Source organism: Vespa mandarinia, chromosome 1, assembly GCF_050613455.1.
Source record: "Vespa mandarinia isolate Hongniang chromosome 1, ASM5061345v1, whole genome shotgun sequence".
NCBI lineage: Eukaryota > Metazoa > Arthropoda > Insecta > Hymenoptera > Vespidae > Vespa > Vespa mandarinia.
This window is the reverse complement of record NC_140810.1, coordinates 4,858,866-4,885,730: the sequence shown is the minus strand read 5'-3', so window position 1 is coordinate 4,885,730 and position 26,865 is coordinate 4,858,866. Positions and strand designations below refer to the sequence as shown.

Here is a 26,865-nt window from a genome sequence, read left to right as displayed (position 1 = left end):
ATAGAAAGGCGAGAATGTAAAATTATTTCGTTAACTTTGAAACCGCTCGAACACTTCGGCGCTTTTAGACAGTAAAACTACGACAGTGAATTTTCCAGCGGTCGAGAGATCGACAAATTTATAGGCAACGTGCACGACCCCGTTCCTTTCCTAGAAAAGTTTCAAACGACTTTCGAAATGACTCAACTGCCGAAAGTTCTCCTTTTTTGTTGTTCGTAACTCGTTTGACATTTTTTTAATATACCTATATCACCACAGAATAGAAAGTAAACGTTATTGTAGCCCTTGTTCGTTGAATTTCAGAAACTTTGATTTGAGTGTCACAAGTTTTGAAGCACGTTTTGTTTTCTCAACGTGTCGTGACTTACGCATTTATTTTAAAAAGAAAAATAGATCGTGCAAACGCGAATGCTTTAATTTTTCATCTTAAAAATTTCTCCCTCGATACGACAATGTGATACGTTTTTGAAATTGTTAAAGAACACGATACCTTGGTTGGTGATTTACCAATTGAAATACGTCGGATAAGAAGCAAACGAAATATTCCGTTGTCCTTGTCACGAGTCAAAGGCCTTAAAACAAAATCAATACGTCGAAGACTTTGCTCGGTTTATCGAGTATTCGTTTGAATTAAATAGACAACCTTTCAAATCTTTTTCTCTTTAATCTATCTACTTAAAAAAAAAAAAAAAAAAAAATTGCAACCACGTTTAACGATTAATTCGCGTTAACATTTTAAGAATTAATTCATTATTATACGATGAATTTTTTAAATACATACCAAATCTGTTTCATGTAGTTTTCTTTTCTCTCTCTCTCTCTCTCTCTCTCTCTCTCTCTCTCTCTCTCTCTCTCTTTCTCTCTCTCTTTTTCGTTAAATCTTTTTCGATTGCATTCGCTTTTGCCATACTAAAAATGTATAAGAGATTAAAAAAGACATGTTGGGAATTTTTGATATCTTTTAATTTTATCGAAAGTATTTTTCTCTATGACGGATGTTAGATCATAAACTGCTTGAATTTGTTTATAACTCCGTCAGTGGTATGTACCGATTGAGTTGAAAAGCACGTTACGTAAATAATCTCGGATCATTTTGAAATTCAACATGGTTTGTCTCTTCTACTTTAATATCTTTCAAATGAATTTTTCACAATAACTTTGAATTGTTATGAACATTTGGATTTAAACGTACAACTAAAGAATATATATGTATATTCGTAAAATTAAAGAATATTTATATATATATATATATATAATTTTAGAGATTGTAATTTATGAAATTAATAATGCTCATAAGTAACAACAAATCGAATCAAATTTGCCGGTGGTGGAAGCAGCGACCTAGATTTTCCTAATTCCGTATAATTTAATTCGTATCAATTATTTTTTAACCTCTCGTCGTTATATTTTCGTCCATGTGAAAGTATCATAAATTTTTTCGTTCGACTTAAAGATGAACGATGAGAGCAATAACTATCATGTATCGACGAAAACCGTAATATCTTGGCGGCGAGTCAATGGATCGTTCGAGATGTCAAGATTTTACGAGGATATATGCTGAGAACGACGTTCGTGATCGAGAATGACTCGATGAAGAAAACGTGACGCATCGACTAGGGAATGTCCGACGGACATGTACATATGTATGTATGTAGCTCGGAATGTCATCATTTTCTTGGCATAAGGCGAAGCGATATTACGTTCCATACTACGTTTTCAGGACTTCCAGTAAACGTGAAAAGTCAAGGGGGATGAACATTTGGAACAGAATTATAAATTTTTCAGCCCACACGAGACAAATACGAAATACGTTTTTCCCTTATATATATGTGTGTGTGTGTGTTTTTTCATTATAAAAACTTACTATAGTTAACTATAGATATATATTTTTTTTTCAAATTATACGCGATGCGGTACATTACGTTACGTTCATTGAAAGAAGGTTAACGAGTGCAGGAAATGCATTCAGCGATCGCTGATCCGTATTATTCTAATGACCCATTCATAGACCTATAGTAACTGCAAATAAGAAAGGATTACCGTCTGATGTAATGAATGGTATGAGGCTGACAGGAAAATAAAAAATGAGAAATGAGTAGAAAGAATTTCGACCTATTTAGAATAGCATCGGATCTCTTTTTTGTGTCGGAGTTCAACCTTACACGAACTTTCAATTCGAATCTGCGGCACGTATTTTCCTATTAAATTAAAGTAATATCCCGGAGCATCCGTGTCGTTAAATCCGCTTATTCTATGCGCTTACATCTTCGATATTAATGCATTGTTCGTTTTATTATTGACTGTGATCACTAAAAATAAATGTTTATTCACCCATCCTATTCATCCATCGTTCCTTCTCTTTTTCGTACTTTCTCGAATCAGTTGGTATTATGGATCGGCGTTATTTGTTATTCCCCGTACATTTCGCAGTTTCACCCTCGGTGTTACTACTCATGTGGTTTTGTACGCGACTCATAGCGAAAGAGAGCAAATAGGTCTATCCAATCATCCATCTATCTTCCTTAACTCGTTTATCTCTCAGATTATTCGCACGAGTAAGATCGAAAAGGGACCGTATCTATCGCATTTTCATGCGTACGTGCGCGCGTATGTGTATATGTGACTGAGTGAGTGAGTGAGTGAGTGAGTTAACAAGAAAGAGGATGAGACAGTGTGTGTATGTGTGTGTGTGTGTGTGTGTGAGAGAGAGAGAGAGAAAAATATCTGGCAGATTACTACAGAGTTGCAGGTGTGTTTGGTTGGCAGGTCACTCGCTCGACCGCTAAAAAGATGGAGCGACTAATTCCTATGACTTGGGTAAGACAGAGACGAGGAGAGAAAGAATAGGAGAGGGAGAGAGAGATAAAGATAGAGAGAAAGATAGAGGCAAAGAGCAGGTGGGGTGTCTATTCGCGGTGACCGCGCAAGAGACACAAGAAGGTTGCAGAGAGTAAAATCCCTCGGTTGTGGTATCGACCCCCTAGCCACGTGTTGCTCCCTACTACCTACCCTCGTCTTCACCTCCACTCCTATTCCTTTCACCTCTCCTACTTCTCTTACCGACCGCGTATATGTATAACTCTCGGAGAGAACCGCCCTCATCCTCGACCTGACTGATCATAAACTGCGAGTTCCACTTTCCGCCTCGAGGCAAAACTGAAAAACTCGAGAAACGGATGCCCGGTGAACGAAAACCCAGACGAGAGAAATAGCGAAGAAAGAGAGAAAGAAAGAAAGAAAGAAAGAAAAAAGACGTTGAAAACTTGACCCGCAATTTCTTTTGCGGGTTACCACCGATGCTAGTACTATTGCTTGTTTCCTTCAACAGCCACACTCTTTCTTGTTGTTTCTGTAGAAAAAGAAAAAAACAAATGGAACATTGAAAATGCTTTCAAATGCGTAGGTAGCACTAGTTTTCTTTGTTTACTTCTCTCAGAGATACTTTTTCCTTTCTTCTTTTCTTTTCTTTTTTTTTTGCTTTTTTTTTTTTTATGTTAAAAGATTAGATTTATTAGAAGTTCAGTTTCATCGAGGTTTCAATTATTTTTGCAATGGAACAAACGTCAGATCTCGTAGATATTCTCAATAATTTTAAATATTCGACAGAGTTGGCAGAAAGATTGAAATTATTATTTTTTTTTTTCTTTTTTATAAAATAATCGAACCGTGATGTAGATCGTATAAAGTAAAAATCAAATGAACATCAAAAAGAGAGAGAAGAAGTTAGAGATGTAGAGATGCAAGGTGCATCGATGATTGCATCGTGGCACTCGTCCCTTTGTACGAAATGATCTTTCATCCGCGATGAACTCGTATCGAGTCTTCTGATCTTGGCTGATGCAGCACAATTCTGCTTTCTCGATACAACCCCATCCGTTTGACCTCGTAGAATTCATTGATCCAACATACACATATCGCGAGCGAGCATACGAATATGTATGAACGGCAGGCCCATCCTTTTGGCTACGTAAATACATAAGTGTATTCATTCAACCGCGATACCCCAATAACACTTGATGCTTCGTTTTGTTGCTTACTCCAATTTTTTTTCTTCTTCTTTTTCTCTTTTCTCCTCTCTTTCTTCTTTTTTTTTTTTTTTTTCTGGAAGAATTTATTTGCTGCCCTACCTTTCTCAAGAGAAGCTTTTTTTATTATTCAAAATGCAGCGGATTCTCGATATCGGCGAGGCAATAACTCAACAAATATTTGGCTCGCACTCGTAACACATTCTATTCGGGTTTAATACTCATACATAGAAGATTGGTGGTATTTCTTCTGTATTCAGAAAGAACCGAGATATAGTTATTTGATGAAGTTTCATCATCGATCGGGCACCGTGAGAACATCTTTCTCTACTACGAGAGATTGTATTTTTACCAGAATATTTTTCTTTGTTATCCGATTCTTGCCATTTTGCTTTTCAACTTGGTGGCAATACAATTTTCTTTTTCCCTTAGCTCGTTCGTATTTCGTGTCGAATATAAAGGAGAAACGCTCGTTCGGATGTTGATATTCTAAGAAATAGCGTAGATTGCTTCGAAGCAGGTTGGATAGGATAAGATTTTGTAAAAAGGACGAAATACAAAGCGGATGCAGGTTATATACTGGCCGTTATCGTTCTATTTACGAACGAAATACTATTTACGCACGAGTGGATATTTCTACTTGGTTGCTGATATTGGTCCCTTCTCCAAAAACGTGAATCGAAATTCTTTTTCTCCTATATATATATATATATATATATATATATATATATATATATATATATGTATATATAGGAGAACGAAAAGCAAAAAAGAATTAATGTTACAATGTTTTCATGTTCTTACGTCAAAAAAGATTAACGAATTATCGTTATCTTGCTATTTTGGCTTATCTTCGTATCTCTTGGTATTGTCAAAAGCAACGAAGAATAAATATAAACGTCGATCGACATATTTCAGATAGGACAACAAAAGCAATGTGTTCATCGCGTCCTCGTCCACTTCTAGAAAGGCCGTTTATTCGTGCGTTATATTCGAAAGTCCCTTGTTCCTCCTTCGCATCGACATCGATCGATGGGACAAGCAAGTCCTTTCTAACATAAGCGTTAATTATTTCAAATGTGTGCGGTATTAAATTCTACCATGGCTTCAATACACCCGGTTAACTCTATGTACATACATACATATGTACATAGAAGTACATATATATATATATATTTGCGATCGATGACTAACTTGCTCTTGAGTTTCCAAACATCAAAATTAATTCAGGAGTCTGAATTTTCGAATAGCATCGGTTGTGGAATAAAATGTGTGATCTGAATTACGATTTGTTGATTTCCCGATGAAAAGCCGATTAAATCTTTCACAGGATGAACTCTATTAATGTGAACTTTTCAGATCAGATCTGGGAAGCTTCTCGTTAAGGTTCAAATTAAAGCACGACGCTGTCATTCTCGAGAACGTGCTCACCGAGAAGATCGAGTACCGCGGCCCGATCGTGCCCGCCTTTCCTGAAACGTTTCGCCGCTATCGATCATCAGAGTAAATGCAGACACGCACGCAGAAGGCGATCTGTGACCTTTTTCGCTCGTACTATACTACGTATACTTACATTTATATAAGGGCCAGTATTCTTTGGCCAACGAACGATTTTATCCTCACGTCGCGTCTCTCTTTGTAAAAAAAAAAAAAAAAAAAGAAAAAAAGAAAAGAAAGAAAAAAGAAAATAAGAAAAAAGAAAGAGAGAAAAAAATTGTCCTGTAAAAGCCGTTTCACATATAGACGATACTTTTTGCGCGAGTAGTTTGTCGTTCAAAAATTTTCGAACGTCGTGTCTACAATGAACGGAGAAACATCGAATTTTCCTCAAATATTTTTTGAAACTTTTTCTCTCCGTTATTTCTGTGCGTTTGTTTATATACCAATAGAAAGTTTATTTTATTTCGACAAAAATTTACTCCGCAAAAAGATTAACAAGAGAGGTATTTCATTCCGTTCGAACCTACGGTCGCTTGAATGGCTATTTACTTAACTACTTCATTTATTTGTTCGAATCATCTGGTCAATCAAAACGTTGGTCCTGTAAAAACAAATATTTTCGTAAAGTTTAATATTTTTATTGTTTTCATTTTAAACATTTTTTTTTCTTTTCCTTAATAGAAACACAAATTTCGATATCTAATTGTATGTGATATCTTATCAGGATTTTTTATATGCAAGATTTTGAAAATATTTCATAATTTTTCGAAAAATCAAAATATGTACATGTATACAGCGTGGGACTAACGTATTCGTATAATATGGAAATATGGAAATACGTTTCTAATTTCATCCTATTTAGTACCTAACTTTACTTTTATAATATCATGTTGTATTTGGTTTTTGTTGATTGAATCTCTTTTCGATAGATTCAATCGCGCTGAATTGATGCCACTAAATACAATCAAAACCGATAGCAATTCTGAATAGACGCGGATCTCGGGGAACAAATTTTCTGGTGGTATTTATTGTCAATTTACTGGTACGATGACAATCGGTTTAGATTTGAAATGAAAGCTTGATATATAAGCATTTCGATGTGTGCGATTCTTCCTTTCGAATCCATTTTCAATAAAATGAGAACGAACATACATATGTCATTTATATAAACGAATCGTCTCTCTCTCTCTCTCTCTCTCTCTCTTTTTTTTCTTTTTCGTTCCTTTTCTCACCATTGTTCTTTCGAAGTATTTAATTTTTCACAAGGAAAATTAAAAAAGAAAGGAAAAACAAAAACAAAAAACAAAAAGAAGAAAGTAAAAGAATAAAATGATAGAAATTTCAAGACTCTCGAAGTGTTAGCGAAAAAGGATCGGAAGAAGTTTGCGATTTTTGACGAAGCAACGTCGTGTAACGCATACCGATAAAGCCGGATGTCTTTCATTGTAAAGTATAATTCTGTCCTCTTCATATATTAACATAATTCCGATGTTTACTTGAGAATTTTCTTTAAGTTTCCGAATAAGAATTATCTGATCAAAGAGAATCTATTAAACTTTTCGATAAAAGAATTCGAATGCATTTTATAAATCGTACAATACTCGTATATATTTTATACAGCTGTCACGATATTATCCAAAACGTCAAATTATATTTTCTTTATATTGATAGTAATATATTGTTAGAATCTATAAAATATTATATCGTTATTATCTGCCTAGTATAGTAATTTTTTTCTTCTTTGTTTCATGATAAAGCTACTGTGTCACATGTTCAGTGATACGTTACGTTTTTTGTTGTTCGGTCATGCGTTTTCCTATGAACGATTCAACGATAGGAAAATAAATATTTCGTTTCAATGGAAAAAGCCTTGCGGGATACATACATACAATAGACTCGAACTCAGACGAATGAACATCGTTTCTTTCCGATAGAAAATTAGTTTGTGAATTTGCGACGTATGGTAAAGTTATATTTTTTTGCCTCATGCTTTGCGTTGACAGAGAGACAAATGTTCGTTTCCATTTCTACGATAGGAAACGTAATACACATCATTATTCACTTAGAACGAGCATATATCATTAAATCATGCAAGGTATTATCAGAAAAAGAATGAAAGAAAGAATTATATATGAAAAAAAAAAAAAAAAAAAAAAAAAAAATGAAGAATGATCTTGAAGAAGAAGATGAAGCGAAATTCTTCTTCTTCTTTTTCTTCTTCTTCTTTTTTTTTTCGTATATATCTACATGCAACTAATCAATTTTAAGTATACGTATATAAGATACGGCCACATTTTGATTGACCTAAAAGCCTATGAATATTTTCCTTTTCAGCGGAAACGTACATTATTTATGTATTCATCTTCTTCGTAGCGAAAGAATCACCGCAGACTTCTACGAAAAAAAAAAAAAAAAAAAAAAAAAAAAAGAAAAAAAATACGATCGCGGAGATGTTAAACGATTTTGGAATTGGAAATTGTCTTATTTATAGCGGTAAAACATTTTTACCGTTTTACTTTGATAATATCGGATAAGAAGATTCTTTATTCTTTAACGTTTTTATATCACTCTATTTTAACGCAAAATTGATGATTTAATACGATCAATAGAGAAAATTCTTGTTATCTGATTTTATTTAATATTAGTTTTATTTATTTCGTCAGTATTTTTATTAATTAAGTATTTTATAAAATAAAAATAACCAGTATATATATATATATATATATATATATATATATATATCGGTTTGTGTCATGGTTGCTTAAAAAATAACACAATAATTTTGCACAGAAATTTCTAAGAAGGCATTCGTCCCTTTCCATCAGCTCGAAAAGAATTTTCATAGTTTTCTGTCATTCTTAGTGAAATATTTCATTGCTATACGAACAATGGTGGATTTCTTGTGTAAGTACAATGCCAAATGATCTTTCCCAAAGTGGTGGTGTTAGAAATAAGGGGTGAGAGAAAGAAAGAGAGAAAGAGGGAATTGTTTAAGTTCGTTACCCAGAGCAACCCTCGGTTTCACATTCCAGGATTTTCTCCTTTCATTTCATTCCTCTCGCATCTTTCAAGCATTGTCTGTTTCCCTTCTTCGATTACACTTTCTTTTTTTGCTTAAAATCCACTTCTATTATGGATAATGGGAGAACCGAATCGTTACGCGATTTGCTGTTTCAGCGAATGTTTTTTTTCCCCGAATCTACATAGTTATCCTCGAGACAATCGAGAATCTTGAAAAAAGGAATATGGGAATGAAAGAGAGAGAGAGAGAGAGAGAGAGAGAGAGAGAAAGAGAGAGAAATGGGTGGGGGAGAGGTAAGAAAAGAGATCAGGAGAAGTGGTGGTAGAGAAAGCATTGGATCGTTTAACTCGAAGAACTTCCCTTGGAAAAGTGTGTCATGAAAATGTGCCAAGAGAGAAAGAGAGTGAGAGAATAAGAAAGAGAGAAAAAGAGAGAGAGAGAGAGAGAAAATCGGTAATATTGGATGTTCTATTAATATCGTATCGTTAAGTAATGGTTATGAAATTCCGAGATCTTGTGTCTAATTAAAATAGTCGAAAGATACTATAAATAAGTTCGTGATATTGAAGTTAGAAGAGATTATATAAATCCTTTCATAAGCTTAAATCCTTTCATAGAATTAATGAAGAATTGTGGACAATAATACAATGAGAAATTAATTAAAGTTTGATTTTGGATAACGTTGGATTTTGAAAATTCGTTAAGAAAAGTACGATATTGAAGCGTTATTATTTAACGGCAATACCGACATCGATCGTAAATATAATTTGATGTTAAATTCATAATAAAGGAATTATATGCGTTTCTGTTTAAAACATTGGCTTTAAGCATATATATATATATATATATACATATGCATGTGAAATGAAAAAGGAATCGGAAATGTGGAATATTGTAAATTAACGTTCATTGATTTTTCAATAATATCGGTTTTTATTTCATGTTTTGTAAGAGATAAAAAATTAACTACGAGCGAACGATCACAGTTGTATTCTTGGTGGGATTTATCTGTCAGCGTTAGTGTTTCCGTCTCTTTTTCTTTTTTTTTTTTTTCTTTCTCTTTTCTTTTCATTTTCTTTTTTAAATTAAACATACCATCATCAGTCGAGAGACGTCCTCTAGAAATATTGAAGATAGTAGCTATTATATTACGAGATAGCTTGTGGATTTCTTTTCATTTTTCTTCGTCTTCCCTTCTCTGAAAGAAGGGAAGATTTTTTTCTCTTTTTCTTTTTGGTTTTCTTTTTTTTTTTTCTTTTCTTTTAATCTCGTTTTTCATCCTTTATATTGATAATAATCTTACTGTCGTGTTTTAAAAATTAGGTCATAACGTCGATTTTAATATTTCTTGCTTGTAAACGGCTATAAGCTTCCCTTACAATTATGCTGACATATAAAAAATGGTATATTTTAATTTAAATTGAAATATTTCATGAATTAATTCTATTATTTATTTATTCTTTTTTTCTTTATTTATTTTTTTTTTTTCTTTTCTTTTGATATTATGAATGAATTCGCATTTCTTCAAAGAGATGTATCAATATACATGAATTTCGTGTGGTACTCTCACATCGATAATTAAAATTTTAAAAAGAACGAAAACGTTCAATTGAGTAAAATAAAAAATTAATTTGCCTCGTATTCCTTATTTTCTTTTCTTTTTTTTTTTTCTTCTTTCATATTTATTCAAATAAATATATCACAAAACAAGTTGAATTACTCGTTGTAAATCTCAGAAGAGAAATTCCTTACTGCTATGATCTTGTTTAATTTTGATTGCCTCGTACAATTTGTTCTTAATCTCTTCTATTCAGTTTATTTTTTTTCTCTCTTCCCTTTATTATCTTATTCTTACGCTTTTCCCTTTCTTCTTACCTCTATTCCCCCTTTCTATAGATTTCTATTCTATTCTAATTTCTATTCGCCATTTAGGTTCAGAGAAATTATTATGAAAACTTCAAACAAAAAAAAAAAGGAAAAAAAAAGAAGAGAAAGAAGAAAACAAAATACATATATTTCTTTCTATAATAATATAGTTCCTTTAAATTAATAAATTTCCCTTAAATGAATCTTTTAATTGTTAATTTTTGTAAAATTTGTTACAGATGTAAAGCTTTTATTATGCATGATCAGAACGGGGCTAAAGACCCCCTTTTTGCGATTCTAATGGCATTGACAAAATAATATCAATCAGGATACAACGGATAACAATGGGAATTCATGTTGAATCGACTATAAGAATCCAAACTCCATTATAGATATCAACGAAGCCATTTTTGAAAACGACACGAAGAGAAAAATATTTCAGATAAGGAAATCAACGGCACATCAAAGGAGAAAATAAAAAAAAAAATATATATATATATATATACACACATTAAAGACGCGTCGCGCGACTTTAATCTTTTATTCGAGCAAAATCTAATAAACGAGAATAATGTAGAAAAAGAATCGCCTAAACTGCACAATAAAGTTTAATGTAAAACGTTACATGTGACCAGAAGCGAAGACAATCCTAGAACAAAGTTACCTAATTAGCGAATACTTAAGCCGGCAGTATAAATGCACGAAAAAAAGATTATCGTGCATTAATTATATGTAAATAAATATCTATATGTATACACGTACACTATTGCATAAATCTTTATCGAAAGTTAATTGTTAAACAATAAAGAGAGCACATATTCGCATACATACACACACACATGTACACACACACACATACATACAGACACGCACATAACTGTCCAAAAGAGAAGGAAAAAGAGAATTTATATTATATTTAAACATTGTTGATCAATAGTAACACAAGGATATAATAATATTATTAATAAATATAAAAGTCTACGCGCGTACCTATTCGAGTCGAGTGTTACGAATCTTGAAAGCTATCAAGTGATAAAGGACAAGAAAGAAAGAAAGAACGAAAGAAAGGAGAAACAGAAGGAGCACAGTTTGAACACCTAAGGGGAAGAGAAAAAAGGAAAACGGGAAAAGGGATATGTGAAAGGGAACATACGTATACTTGCTGAAAAGGAAGTCTCGAGTGTCGATCTAGGGAAAAGGGAGTGAGTTCCTATCCGGTACGTCCACCCTTTTAAAGTGCGTCAATTTATCCACGGGAAAAGAAGAGGAGAGAAAGAAAGAGAGTGAAATAAAAACAAGATAAAAGAAAGGGGCAAAAAACTTCGGTTAGCAAAAGACAGGTAAATGCATTGAAGTTCAGGGAGAATAAATGACGTTTTTTTAAGTGAACGTGGAACGTTCTCTTATTTAATGAAAAATTCGTCTTTCATTGAGAATACGTGTTTAAATATTGAAAATGAGGTTTACGCTGTTTTAATAAATAATTGAAGTATTAGACGAATTAAACGTGATCGTGAAATTTATTTACAGAAAACAAAACAAAAGAAGAAAAAAAGAAAAAAAAAGAAAGGAAAAAGAAATCAGTATCACTGTAATTTCGAAATGAATCTTGAAGTTGAACTTATAGCTGGAGTGGTCAAAGGTGGTTTACCACCGGCTCATCTACCATCTCCAAGGCTTATCAAGATATTTATTGCTGGCGAAAGGGATGGTGAGTATTAACTTTAAAAAGGAAATAATATTGGAAAATAAATTAAAGAAAATTAAAGAAAATAATATTGGAAATGTTATATGTACAGTATAATATAAGAAACTTAATAAATAAAACACATAAATAAGGATCGTTAATTTGGTTTGAAAAAAATCATAGATCGTAGATCTTGATCGTTGACAGTAAAGTGGAGAATAAAGTTGACAGTAAAGTTGAGACGATAGAATTATACTTGAATTCTCGAAGGATAAGTGCATCCTTTGAGAGACTATAGAATTACTTCAGTCTAATCTAATTAAATCGTTTGCTCTTTTCTAACGTTAAACTCCCTCGATCACACGCATGATAACTTTTTTCCGTATTTGCCGATCAAATTTCTCGTATTCTACGTGAAATTCGCTTCAATTATTTTCCTTTAAATGGAAGCAAATTACTAATAATCAAAAAAATATATATTTTTCGTTCGCAATGAAATTTTACAAAGAAAAATATTGATAAAATAATAATTCATTCATAGAATTCTCTGCGGAAAGGAGACAACTATTGGAGGTAGTGGGTCCAGAACTACAATCGATTTACGATGATATGGGAATTGAGGTAAATTATCCTACAAATTAACACTAATTTTGACCAGATTACGCACGCTCGAAATATTCATTATATTAAATCAATAAATTCCCAGTTGGAAATACTTTACATCATTCTGTAAATGATATTACGAGGATCATTTGCAATTCAATTTTGGAAATGAAATTAACAATAGTAATTATAATGTTTTCCATGCAGGTATTGTTGGTTGATATGCAATATGGAACCAACAAAAATCCAGATACCAATCCAAGGCTGGCAGAATTCTTTTTAGAAGAAATAAACGCATCTCATCGGCATTCCCGAGGTTGTTTTTTGCTGGTAAGTTTTTTATTTTTCGTAAAATAATCGAAAGATACATGCTTGTAAAAAAATTAATCCGTTGATCTTTCTTCTCTTGTTAATGTCTGCCCGTGTGTATTGTTATTCTTAAAGCTACTGGCCGGAGCCGATTACAATACAGGTTGGGTACCTACCAAGTTCGAGGAAGAAACTTTCCATGCTCTTCTCGGTTGCTGTTCCGTGTTAGACGAGTACTACGTACAAGATGGTCGTTATTATACATTGAAAGCTTCTAGGTAATGCGCAACTCAGTTTCGGTTGAAAAATTACAGAACCGTAAAAGCATCTTATATAAACATTCTCTCTTCTACTTTTAACTTTTTGTTCAGATTGTAACTTTCCTTCTGCAATTTATTTCCTCTGTTGATTATACACCTTTCAACCTCTTTCACTTCAAATTCTAAAAGATTTTAGTTTATCCTTACAAAAAAGGAAACATTTGTATTTGTCGGGATAATGTATTTGCAACGTTATTATATATATATATATTTTTTTTTTTCTCAAAGTTGAAACAATATTAACGGGACTTTTTAAATTAATTTTGCATCGCACAAAGTGCTACTTTCTATTTGACGTGAAAGAAAAAACGTGATGGAAAATCTATTAAAATAATGTTGCCTCGGAAATCCGTACGTCCAACTAACTGATATGCTAATTCAAAAGTTGATCAAAGTTGCATGCATATTTATAAGCTTAACTGAAAGCTTTGAGGTTAGAGGTAGGGAGAAAGGAAAGGACAATAGTAATATGAGATTCGTGTATTTCATAGACACATTGAAAAAACGTATCGTTACTTATTTAAATCAAAAGGATTTGAATGAATAAAAAGAAAATTTTATAAATAGCTTTTATCGCACTCGTAAAAATATTGTTTCGTCTGTTACGTTCGATCGACGTTAACTTTAGTAGAACTTGATAAAAGTCCTGATTTAATTCAACTTGACTGGTTCCAATGTGACCGCAAGATAAGATGAATCGATGCCTTGCATGCTGACCGATAGTGTGGAAACGGCACAAGACGATTGGCAATTGGCGCAGGAATCGAATTTGAGGAAAATTTTAAAAAACGCAGCCGAATCGATAATCCTTGACCAACCAGACAATAAAGAAGTTCAAAACGTGTTGAAGAGTACGACGGAACGACAATTGGAATACGGCCTAAGTAAATCTTTATATTTTCTTTTGAGGGACAAAAACAAATCGAAATCTCCGAATAACTTTCTAGATCTTGATGAAGATGGGAATGGAATTATGGCTATTATTAGAGATTGGACTGGTAAAGATGTTCCGAAGGTCAGTCCCGGTGCTATGAGCTTCCGGTCACACATTGAATCGTGTTTACCAGCTGAAAACGTGATTCACCTTGAGGTTGACTATAAAACAGACGGCATAGACACAGACAACGACACCCATGATAATTACTTGAATAAATTTAGACGATTCGTTCTTGAGAGACTACAAAATTTAGTTAATGCTTCGATAGAGATCGATCCGGAGATTAAAAGTCGAAAGAAAATGGTTCAGGAAGTTTATGCGGAAAGTATGGCGCACTTGTCGTTGTTGCGTGAAATAAAACCCGCCGAGGAGGATGACGAATCTATCGCGCGTATAAAAAAACTTTTAATATCCGGCAAGTTTTCTCTGTTGGTTTAAAATAAATATATTGATGCTTTGATGCTGAAAAAAATTTCGCTACATTATTATTATTATTATTATATTATTATTATTATATTATTATTATTATTATTGTTATTATTATTATGAATTGTTTTAGGAATGGATCAAAAACATGGCCCTATTTTAATATGGGGTCCCAAAGCTTCTGGGAAATCTTCTATACTTGCTAAAATATATGAAAGTGTTCCAGAATGGTTCGGTAAACCGACTTTCAGAGTTGTACGGCTCTGTACGTCGACGCCAAAGTCGGCTTATAGCTTAGAGCTTCTACGGATTTTGTGTGAACACATTGGCTTCTTATCGGGTAACAACGACGGTAATCTTCCACGAGATGCTTCCTTCGATCCTTTGTATTTGAATAATTGGTTCAGTCAAATAATGCGTGGTATTGAAGCACAACCTTTGTCCGAACAATTGATCGTTATGGTGGACGATCTGCATCGTCTTCACCCTTTGGAATGCGATATCGTTGCTGCTTTATCGTGGTTACCATTAAACTTGCCCCAAGGAATACATTTTATAGCGACGACTACTGTACCACCCGAAGCATTACGGTTGACGCCACTTCAAAAAGAAAGACTCCGAAGCAATGAAATACTTATTGAATTGTCTGACAATCGATGCAATCTCCCAGATATAGAATCAGCTTTAGACAATCTGGAAAAGCTTGTCGGTCCAAGAGCAGCAAATAAAATTGGTTCGCTTTTAGCATGCGCAGAATACGGTCTCTCCGAAACAGAGATTCTCGAGTTAATTATGCCCACGGGAGGAGATGATCCATTATCTTTAACATTGGGACAATATAATTTTGCTACATGGTGTTTAGTTCGAAGAACTTTGACTCCTTTATTAAGGGTTGGTAATATTATTAAATTTATAATATTAAAATTTTCTCATGTGTTATTATTATATACAAATTTGTTTATTTACGTAATAAAGGTACGAGTAATGAGCGGCAGATTAATGTTTGGCTGGCGTTGGTTAAGTCGTGAAGTAGCTAGGAAGAAATATCTTTCGGATCAGGATGTATCGAGAATGTGTCATGCAGAACTGGCAAATCTATTTTTTGCGGAAGAAACTGAAGATAGCGAGGAAAAATCACCGCAGGGCCCCGTAGAACCACCCGCAAAGGAGACACCTTTTCAAAGTGCTCCGCAATCGCAAGATATTACATATACTCTACGACACGTCGAAGAAGCGTGGCTTCATTTGCTACGAGCTGGCGATGTTGATAAACTCAAAAGATTGGCTGTCTGTGCTTTTGATTTTCTTTTAGCTGGTGTACAAATGATTTCCGTGAGTTATTTGCGATGTGTACTCGAACATGCAAGGAGATATCTTTTGGAAAGAGATTTGGAGTTGGTATATTATGCTGTTAGGAAATCAAGCGATGTACTTACTAGAGATCCGCTCCAGCTTGGAGCACAACTTATTTGTTGGCTAAGACCAGTTGCAGATGATGGTGGAGATCTTGTAAGAGATTTATATATTCGTTTTTTTTTTTTGTACTTAATATAAAAAACTTTTTAACGTTAATCGATCATATATTCGTACAAAGGTAAGCAGAATGGTCATGGCAGCAATGGCATGGTGTGATGGCTATACCGCACCTCTTTTAGTTCCTCTAAATGGTTGGCTTCAACCTCCTCTACCTCTTCAGATTCGTGCTTTGTCTTGTCCACAAGGAGTCCGTCTAGTCGAAGCTGCGCCATCGGGTCAACACGTCGTGGTTGTTCCACCTCAAGGAGATGCTCAATTATGGCACGTTATGTCTGGTCAGCTAGTACATACTTTTAAAGGTATTAATTATTTCGCACGTAACTTTTTCTCTTTTTCATATATTCGTGGCAACGTTCAAAAAAGATTCATGAATGATTTATAAGAAATATTATATTTTAGGTCATTCTAGTCCGATATCATGTTTAGCCATTACGCATCAATCTCAATATCTACTTACTGGTTCCGAAGATACCTCCATTATAGTTTGGGATATGAAAGAATTATCATTGAAACGACGAATTTGTGAACATATAGCACCTGTTCTTACGTTAACAGCAGCTATAAATAATTCCATTATTGTGAGTGGTGGCGAAGATTCTAGTATCATTGCAACTAGTTTACTTACTGGCGAGGTATTAGTAAAAATTGATCATCACAGAGGACCCGTTACTGCAATACGCGTAGATTCAGCAGGAGAAGTTCTTGTCTCTGGGTCAACCGATGGAACAGTCTGCTTATGGTCTTTAGAAACGTTTACTCTTCTCAACAGCATAACGTTACCTTCTCCTGTAGCCAATCTCGATGTATCGGCAGATTCTGTCTTTTTGCTGACTGCTTGTGAAGATCAGAAACTCTATTTAAGATCATTAGCTACTGGAACGGAGATACATACATTAAGAGGACATCAAGGTCCTGTTAGAAGTTTATGTCTTGCTAGAGATTGTAGAAGAGCTATTGCTGGTGGTATAGAGGGGAGAGTTTCTGTTTTTGATATACATAGTGGTAGACTTATTAAAACGTTACCTGCTAACCCTTCTGCGGATGTTACATCTGTGAAGGTAATTCTAAATCTTTTGTAATATACGTCGACATAGAATAGATTAATTTAAACAAATTTGATATATATATATAGGTTACTGAAAAGGATGATTTTCTTATTACTGCTGGAGGAGGACGTGTAACCTACTGGAGTTTCCGGGGCGAGGAAGCTCCGTCAAAACCACAAAAACTTGGTAAACAAGAATCACTTCAACCGCACACTTCACCTATATCTTGCTTAGATATATCTAGAGATGGTGCAATGGCAGTTACGGGTGGTGTCGATTCTTTAGTAAATTTATGGCAATTAAATACGCATGAATTAATGTCAACATTAGAAGGTCATATAGCAAGTGTTACGTGTATCACTTTTTCTGCGTCTGGATTATTTGTAGCGTCTGGTAAGTATAAATAGATTATTTATATTTATAATTTATGCCTTTATAAATGAATAAGAGAAATTTCGTTATAGGTTCGGAAGATAAAACGGTACGTGTTTGGGGTTTAACTTTGGGCCTTGTTGTAGCGACGTTTAGACATCAAGCAACTATTACTTCTGTCATAGCTATGTTAGATGGTAGAAGAGTTGTCAGCTCCGACAGAGCTGGAACTATTAGAGTATGGGCCGCAGATAGTGGAATCTTGATTCAATCTGTTTGTGGTCCAGGACGATGTTTTGCTGTAGCCGCCGACATGAGGTATTAAAGAATTCTAATGTCTTTCGAATAAAATTTATGATTCTTTAATATTTCGACAAATTTATATTATTTTAGATTTGCTGTTTGTGGTACTGGGGATAATCAAGTTCGAATAATAAGTTTGGGAGCTGGCCCAGAAGAGAAACGTCAAGTTTCTCATTCACAGGATATTACGTGTTTGGTAGTAACGCCTGATTCACAATCTCTTATTACTGGTTCTAGAGATATGAGTCTAAAGGTGTGGCAACTTGCTGGAGGCAAATTATCACAGGTCAATAAAAGATCAAGGATATTCAAAATGAGAAGTTAATGTTTTTGTAAAATCTATAAAATGACAATTATTTTATAGGTGTTGGTCGGTCATACCGATCATGTCACTTGCGTTGCAGTAGCAGTTCTTGATAAGTCTATCGTCGTGTCCGGTTCTCGTGATGCCAATTTGATTGTATGGGATATAAACACTGGGGCAGACTTGCACACTCTCACTGGTCATCTTGGTTATGTAACTTGTATCAGATTATCCGGTGATGGTACCTTAGCAGTTTCTGGTAGCGAGGATAAAAGTTTAATAGTTTGGGATACGAAGAAAGGCACTGCTTTAAATTCTATTATGCTTCATGTACCAATTCTTGGTGTTGAAATGTCTACCGATTGTTCGAGATTAGCATTGCACTTATTAGAACATAAATGCATGCCCATTCTTTGTCTGCATAATACACCAGCGCAATATGTTAAACTTCCACCGTACGTTGCTCCGAGAGATTTACGACCACCTGGTCCTAAACGTCCTGCTAGAAGATTATTGAAAAAAGAGGTTTCTTTGGATACATATACGTGGCAACGGAAGTACGGCCATCTTACAACAGGTATATGTTTTACTTAATTATTTCTCTTTTACTTACATTGAATGGATTAGACTATAGATATTCGACTTTTTATTATCTATATTAAGGTGTAACGGTATCAACTGTCGAAGAACGATTGAAACGTCGATTCAGTGTCAGTGCTTCTATGGAGGAAATTAGTAAAGCTGGTTTAGCTGGTTCTCAACCAGGCTTAGGTCCAGAACAAGCAGCACTGGCTCAGTCTCAACATTTTGATCAGTTGGAAGCAATTTGGAACAAGCAATCTCCACCTCCCAGACCGCGTGGTTTAAGAACTTTGTCAAAACAGAGTTCTCTTCAAACCACTCGAATATCCGACTCCGAAGAAGAAGGTAGGCGTGCCATGTCGTGCATCGCCTCCTAAACACATTCTTTATTATTTGCTGTTAGATCACATAATCACATAGTAAAGTAGTTTGTATTGTCTTTATCATAATTTGAGCAATACAATATAACAGTGCTTATATAATTGCGTTATAGTGCTTCTACGTGTCATTAGTGGTGTTTTTTGAATATATTTATTAAAGACATATCGTAATTGATATTATTAAAATAATTATAAATATTAAATCCTCTAATGATACGTAATATTAGCGGTAGCTCTTAGATATTGCACGTTTTGATATTATGTTAACTCTGACTGTTAAATCTGTCTTCCAATTCGTTGAGGAAACGAGTCGTCGTTATCGAAACAAAGAATAATGGATTTTATTTTTTTTCAGATTTGAATACCTACGTTATAAATGTTTCTGTATAAAGTATTAATCGTAGATGTACTTTCAAAATGAATTAGTTTATATCTTAAATATTAGTGGATTTTGATGTGTGAAAAAATGTGCGAATTAAAAATATATTTGTTTTTTTTTTTTATAAGTTATATATTTTGCTTTTTTTGTAGCGTGTTATCATTTATTGAAAATATTTGCGAAAAAGCATAATCATCATTCATATAGATTTTAAATCAATCTTAAATAACTTTAAAGTGTTATCGTCTGAAAAAATCTATTTGTGTAAAAAAAAAAAAAGAAACGTGAAGTTAATTTAAATGCCGTAATAATAATAAAAACAAGAAAAAAAAAAAAAGAAAAAACGGAAAAAACGCAAATACTAAATTATTTTTATTTTCTTTTTATTTCGTCACAGTGACAAGTAGTTATGTATATTGTATGTAAATTATAGTCATTGATCAATGTGATTAGTAAAATTGTATGCATCCTGCATGATGCAATATTGATTGCAAAATTTTTGTTGCAGATATTTATAAATTATTGAAATATTAGCATGAATTTAATAAATATTCGGATGATTATTTTATATTGCGTATTAGATAATGGAATACTTTAAAGTAATATTTTTGTTTAGATGTCTGCGAATGCTTAGATAAATTAGTTCTTCAATTTATTTGAACAATATAAATGTGTATTCAGATATTTGTGGACACTCTATTACAGATCTTCCAGATTAAAATGAATTCCTTTGAAGGAGACGGACAATTATCTAGGATAAAGAGCCTTTAGCTGAAACCTATACACCTATCATATTCTTTCATCCTTCGACTATCAAGTATATTCTACGTTAAGAATACTTTATGTCCGTACCTTTAATGAATTAAATAAAGGTACCAAAGTCGATAGATATTAGAAAAAGGTGGGAATACGTAAGATTCATTGATTTTCTTTCCAAATAAGTAATTATATATAAAGATATACCTATTATCTCCTATCGACAAAAATAATTATTTTCTTAAAAATTATTTACAACATATATATATATATATATATATATATATATATATATATACATATATATTCGTTATTTTCATATTTTTCTACAAAACAATGGCTAATAATTTATATACATTTTTATGTTCACCGATGAAAATTTATAAGATCTCTATTATTCTTTTAATATATGATTATATATAAGTAACGAATATATTTGTGGATTCGTAAGTATCCATAGAAACGCACATTATTTATTATAAATATATATTTTTTTTTTATTTTTTTACATTGTGTATAAACATACGATAGTTTTTATTTCTTCTTTCTAAGATTATAAAAAAGAAATCTTTTGTAGCTCGTCTCTATAAAAATATAGATTAAGTAATTTAAATATAGAAACGATAATACTCTTCTAGTAAATCTATAATTCGATTTCAGTTAGATCTTATCTTAGATAATAAATAGTTATAGTGCTTCTTTATTAGGAATATTAAGTAATATTATATTTTGTTATTAAAAAATATCGAAAAACTGATGTTATATAAATACGTTGAAGAAATAGCTTATTTTAAATCTAATCGTAACCAATCGATAAAGTATTAATTGTTATTTATTCGTTGATAATATTCTGATAAAATTTTCCATGCTTTGGGTGCCATGAAACCTTCTGGTGGATTTTCCCCAGACTTCGCTAAATCTAATGCAAATATTGAAATATATTTAATTTTAGAAATAGTTTCACATAATCCGATCTTATCAGCATTTTTTTTTGTCTATTAATTTATCTAACAGATGTTATAAAATATTCAAACTTACTTCGCATTTTTGTTCCTGAAATAAATATAAAGTCATCATGTCTTTCGGGATCATAGAACGCCATAGTCCGTTGTTTTATGTCGTAAGCAGCTACTCGAAAAGGTATAATCTCAAGGTTTTGAAGACCAGGAGCCATTGAAAGTACTTTAGCGCCATGAGTACTATCATATAGATTACCATCAGGTGTAGCATCTTTATTTGGATGTGGTATACCGGCAGGATCTCTGCCAACGATATAAAAGTTAGCACCGGCTATTAGTCTACCTTTGGCATGCCATTGTACCTAGAAGTAAAAATTATTGAAATAACAATGTATAATTTTATATTTATCAGCAATGTAAGTTATTTATGAAGCGATATAATATATAATAAATATCCTTTTACTTCTGTTGGTCCGGCATAAGACATGGGACTAGGGAATATAGCTAAAATCGTATCCTCGTGTAAGACATCATCTTCGAGGACAGCTTGATGTTGTTTTATTCTGACTGCTAAAGGTACATCGTCGTCTTTTGTCCACCCACCCAGAGGATGTAAAAGAAGAACAGGTTTACGATAACCACGTTCGAGCAAACGTTTTCTTGTATCCTTAAAAATATCATTATTATGTCTTATAAATTTGAAATTTTTCGTACGAATAATATATCGTATTTTGTAAAATTTTTACCTGCATTAGAAGAGCATGTCCATTGTGTATAGGATTTCGAAGTTGAAAAGCGAATACCGCATCTGCTCCCATTTCACGACACTTTTCTCTGATCTCGTTAGGAGTCAATCTATATTCATCGAGACCATCGTTCCATCGTATTTTTTCAATTACCTCGAGTTCACCACCGACCAACCAATCACCGGATTCATATATCATTTTTATATAAGGATGACCGATATCATTCGTGCCAAATATCTTCGAACAACGTTCTTCCTTCCGATGAAAATAAAATTCCGGATTTCTAAGAATTGCCAGATTTCTTCCATTGTATTTCAGTGTCAAAGATTTAACATTTTGACAACGTTCCTTGTCGTCAACGCTAATAGCAAGAACTATTGGGATCGATTGATTGATCTGTACGCCATTTTCCGTTAAACAGTTGAAATATTGAGACTGAAACATTAACGATCATTTTTCATTCATTGCACAGATAAAGGAAATAAGAGAAATGAAATTAATGGATAGAAAAGTTTACTTGTAAATATTGTTTCTCCTTCATGAATCCTTTAAGCGGAGCCGCCCAACCTTCAGCAAGAACTTGAATCCATTGAAGATCTACTTCGTTGATTTCGATCGCTTGTAAATTTTCTGCCTCCTTTTGAACATTCTCGATCATCGATTCAGGAACAAATAATTCATGAACAGATCTTCCTAATCCGTACATCTTTGGTATGATATTACGATTTTCGAGAAATTCAATGACCCTCGCCGTAGATTCCTCTACCGTAGCATTTTCCGTATTAACAACGAGATCAGGCTTAATAGGTATTTCATACTTTTGATCGATACCGGTAAAAGCCTTGATGATACCAGATCTAGCTTTCTTGTAAAGACCCTTTACGTCTCGTGCCTCACAGATCTTCAATGACGCGTTAACGAATATCTCGAAGAAGGGCAGTTCCGAATCTTCGTGAATTTTTCGAGCCATTCTTCTGTCCTCCTCGAAGGGTGAAACGAAGCTACATAAAGTGATTACACCTCCATCGGCAAATAACTTAGCCACTTCGGCCACTCGTCGGACATTTTCTTCCCGATCCTCTTTACTGAAACCTAAATTTCGATTCAAACCAGTACGAACATTATCACCATCTAAACCATAAGCCGGTATACCCTGTAAAATATTTTTATATTTCAATTTATAATCATCGATAAAACCTATTTGATTGGTGATCTATTATATTATACCGATACTCTACCTGGGATACAAGAAATTCTTCTAACTTGAACGATATCGAAGTCTTTCCAGCTCCAGAAAGTCCAGTCATCCATATAGTACATCCACGAAAACCGCGAACAGTACCAACAGCTTGGCCGCGTTTCGCTCTAGACACATGATGAGCTTGTGAACTTACATTAGTTGCAATTGTCTGTAAACATCAGGATAATATGATTTATATCTATGGATTTTACTTCTTCTTTAATTTGTAAAGTAAAATTTCTGAAGGACGTACATCATTCCTCTTTACATTTTGGGACATTACTAATTTGTATAATGTATATTTACATTATATATATATATATATATATATATATATATATATATATGATCATAGAAGATTAATTACGGTTAATGTATTACCTGTCTTGCAGAGTTTTGATTTTCTGTTTTTTGTCGAGTTAGGATTCCCATGATCACTGAACCGAAATTTTATAGAAATAATAGTAAATTCTCCGATAGAAAGGAAATACGAAAATATAAAATTCGGATACAATCATAAGAATGATTGATCTATGTCGATATAATGTATTTTATTCCTATTGATGTTAAAGTTCAATGGAATATTAATTATCTTGCATTAAGCTTCCATTATTGATTGAACTTTTATTGTTTAATATTGTATTTTACTGCGTGATATTGATTCAATTTGATTGATTATTATACGACGTAAAAACTATACAACAATTTAGAATAAAGATAAACAATTGAAAAAGATCTTGTCAGTCCAATCATTATATTTATACCGTGTAATTTTCAAGTTATTAATTTGAATTACTCGATCAAACGATAAAGAAACTTAAAAACTTGATCATTTTACGGTTCTTTAATGAACAAATTTCTAATCTTATTATATAATCTTATTTTTCTACACAATTACACGTCCACATCACACCTTGTACAATTTTGAATAAAACGAGTTAACAGAAATATAATTGTTATTCGTCTAAATTATGCTTACGAATTGCATTCCGCGTTAACCGTTGATAAACTAAACAGTGTAGAACAAGACTGTGGTTCGTTCACGAGAAAGTTAAAAGAAAGTGACTTTCATTGCTAGCAATGCCTACAACAGAGGAACCAGTTTTCTTCAGACATCATTGACCTCCAAAATACTGAATTCTTTCAACTCTAAGCTATTTCGTGAGAGATGAAATACATTATCAAAAATTTATCGAAATTTAGATAATTTATTTTTATAAATTTAATGATAGCAATTAGATTATATTTTGCGAATTTTAGTATATAGATTATAGTTTATATAATTAGTAATACGTTTAAAAGAGAGTAATTGATTTTCCCTGATTTTTTTTCTTTTTTTCTTTTTTTTGTCGAATAAAGATAACAAGAAAGCATAGATGATAGCCTCAGTATGTTAATAATATCGTCATATTTGTCTCTTTCGGTTCAGCAAAAAGAAAGAGTTTAACATTTCTCGATAATTATTTCACTACCATTTGTATTCACAGCTGAACAATTAATCGTTCAACTTTATATTTGTTACATTTCTTGATTTACAATAAGACATGTGTTTTTCTAATTTTCAGCTGAAATCAAATATTGATTTTTCTTTAAATTTATCAAATATATCGTACGATGTGCACTTGCTAAGCTGTTTATCGTTAAACATAAACCCGGTATTTTTGAAAGAATTTTTAAAGCCATCTATTTAATAGTAAGAATAATAATTGATATATATATATATATATATATATATATATATATATATATATAATGCAATTTTTGCGATAAATTTATTACAGAATTTATTTTTAATCTCCAAATGTCTCTGTGTTACATCGATTTAGAGAAAAAATTCAAAGAAGAAATGACATTCTTTTGAATGCGAAACAGTACATTGATTCAACGATATAATTATAAATATATCTTAAATTATTAAATGTAAAACTTATCTATTTATTATGTACATATATCAAATTTATACAAGATAATTGTGCGATATTAACGAAAATTAAACACTTTAGCCTAAATATATAATCTTATCTCAATGTCCCTGAGAGACAGTTCAAATATAAACTTACCATAATCAGAGGAAACAATAAGGCACGTGTCAGTTAGTATGACTTATCAACTAATTCATCATTAAGCAACCAATTTATTTATTAGTCAAAATAACTGCAATATGCTGGTTTAAATTCGTTGTTGCTTAATATGACTTTTTTTTTTAAATAAAGAGAAAGGAAATATAGATCTATCTAAATAAAAAAAAAAAAAAAATATAAAAGACATCTTCTTACTGAAGAAACGCGAAATTTTACGAACGAGAGTAAAACGATATCATGGTGGAGACATATTAAAATTGGATAAATAAAAATAAACTATTGAAAATAAGATTTTATATATTATGTAACGAACAGTAACTTACACTTTTTCTCATACCGTTGACAAGATTACATTTTCCATTTTCCACGTCCATTTTTTCGGTACTTCCATTTTTTCGAGGAGAATTCATATTTCCAATATATATTCAAAGTCAATAAAATTTTCTATTTATTTTCCGTTTTTATTTATTTATTTATTTACTTTCTTTTCTTGTTTTTTTTTTCTTTTTTTTCTTTTTTTTCTTCTTTTTTTTTTTTTTTTTTTTTTTTTTTTTTTTTTTTTTTTTAAAAAAAAATTAACGATTTTCGGAAATTATCTTGGTATTCTTATTTATAATCGTATATTTGTTTTTTTTGCTTTAGACACAATAGAATAATAAGATTTGAAGATTTGTAATATAATCGAACACGGATAAGCATAGAAATGACAGAAAGACGAATCGAACAAGATTGAAGCAGCGAAGGTGATATACGGAATGAGTCACATACGTGTGCCTTCCATATATTATCGCAATGAGGGTAGTAAGACTCCCGTCAACGACACGATGGTTCTCGAAGTGGGGGACAAAAAGTTTTCTTTTTATATATAATATATGTATACGTAATATGTTCTTGACAGTACGTCCCTGGAAGTACGTTTGTTTCTTTTGAAAATAAAAAAAGACTTTATGGAAAAACTCGAGGTCGGCTAAGAAATAACTTTGAAAGTTTGAACTGCAAGTGACCGATCTGTAGTATCGTTTCCATTACAGAGAAATTTGAAAGGGAAAGGTAATGCAGTCTTTGCAGAAACATTAGCCTATTTATCTTTTTCTTTTTCTGATGTTTTTCTTTTCCTGATGTTTTTCTTTTCCTTTTGTTTTTTCCCTTCAAGTTTCGTGGAATCACAGTCATTGCATTCTTTGGCGCGATGGCAGAGAACTAAATGACTACCATTGATACAACCTCGTTAAGATAAAACGTGGTGAAAGGTTATCAGATTTCAATATCCGTCTTTGTGGTTTGTTCGATAAGACAACGATTGCACAAAAGAAAACATATTAATGAAAACACGTTAGTCAACTGTGTATCTTATGAAACCTAAAACGAATTAGAATAAAGAAAGTTTCTATTGGTAAATGTTTTCATTAAAAATTTTTTTACACTACGATATTAAATCTTCTTGATTCGATTAATCATTAATCATTAGATAAAAAATTAACGTTTATTATCTTTTTTTTTTCCTTTTTATTATTTTCATTATTACTAATATTGTTATTATTATTTT

The 26,865-nt window shown here is 32.5% G+C and overlaps 2 protein-coding genes across 8 annotated transcripts in view; one reads left to right on the top strand and one right to left on the bottom strand.

Moving 5' to 3' along the window:
- LOC118444921 (protein qui-1) overlaps positions 1-20,519 on the top strand; it is a 51,553-nt gene extending 31,034 nt beyond the window's left edge. The window contains exons 2-17 of one of the 5 annotated variants that reach the window (XM_035873699.2): positions 10,593-12,064; positions 12,582-12,661; positions 12,851-12,973; positions 13,088-13,230; positions 13,996-14,156; positions 14,220-14,624; positions 14,769-15,526; positions 15,611-16,144; positions 16,230-16,470; positions 16,571-17,229; positions 17,304-17,610; positions 17,682-17,907; positions 17,983-18,178; positions 18,257-18,773; positions 18,860-19,123; positions 20,243-20,519. In XM_035873699.2, coding sequence (XP_035729592.1) covers positions 11,956-12,064; positions 12,582-12,661; positions 12,851-12,973; positions 13,088-13,230; positions 13,996-14,156; positions 14,220-14,624; positions 14,769-15,526; positions 15,611-16,144; positions 16,230-16,470; positions 16,571-17,229; positions 17,304-17,610; positions 17,682-17,907; positions 17,983-18,178; positions 18,257-18,773; positions 18,860-19,123; positions 20,243-20,256 — 4,737 coding nt within the window. In that variant the 5' untranslated portion in view covers positions 10,593-11,955 and the 3' untranslated portion in view covers positions 20,257-20,519. The other 4 variants (XM_035873696.2, XM_035873698.2, XM_035873702.2 and 1 more) reach the window with 4 other exon arrangements.
- A 414-nt stretch (positions 20,520-20,933) lies between these two features.
- On the bottom strand, positions 20,934-25,777 carry LOC118444925 (bifunctional 3'-phosphoadenosine 5'-phosphosulfate synthase 2-like). Of its 3 annotated transcripts, XM_085659034.1 has the most exons (8): positions 24,218-24,279; positions 23,620-23,675; positions 23,237-23,407; positions 22,516-23,151; positions 21,999-22,433; positions 21,716-21,919; positions 21,332-21,614; positions 20,935-21,212 (listed from the first exon to the last, which is right to left on the bottom strand). In XM_085659034.1, exons 2-8 carry the CDS (start codon positions 23,668-23,670, stop codon positions 21,115-21,117), a joined length of 1,878 nt encoding a protein of 625 aa, XP_085515160.1. In that variant the 5' UTR covers positions 23,671-23,675; positions 24,218-24,279; the 3' UTR covers positions 20,935-21,114. The 3 variants fall into 3 exon arrangements, with proteins under 3 accessions (XP_035729598.2, XP_085515160.1, XP_085515156.1); XM_035873705.2 differs by lacking the exons at positions 23,620-23,675; positions 24,218-24,279 and adding an exon at positions 25,643-25,777 and having other exon boundaries at positions 20,934-21,212; XM_085659030.1 differs by lacking the exon at positions 24,218-24,279 and having other exon boundaries at positions 23,620-23,918.
- Between the last annotated feature and the right edge of the window lie 1,088 nt (positions 25,778-26,865).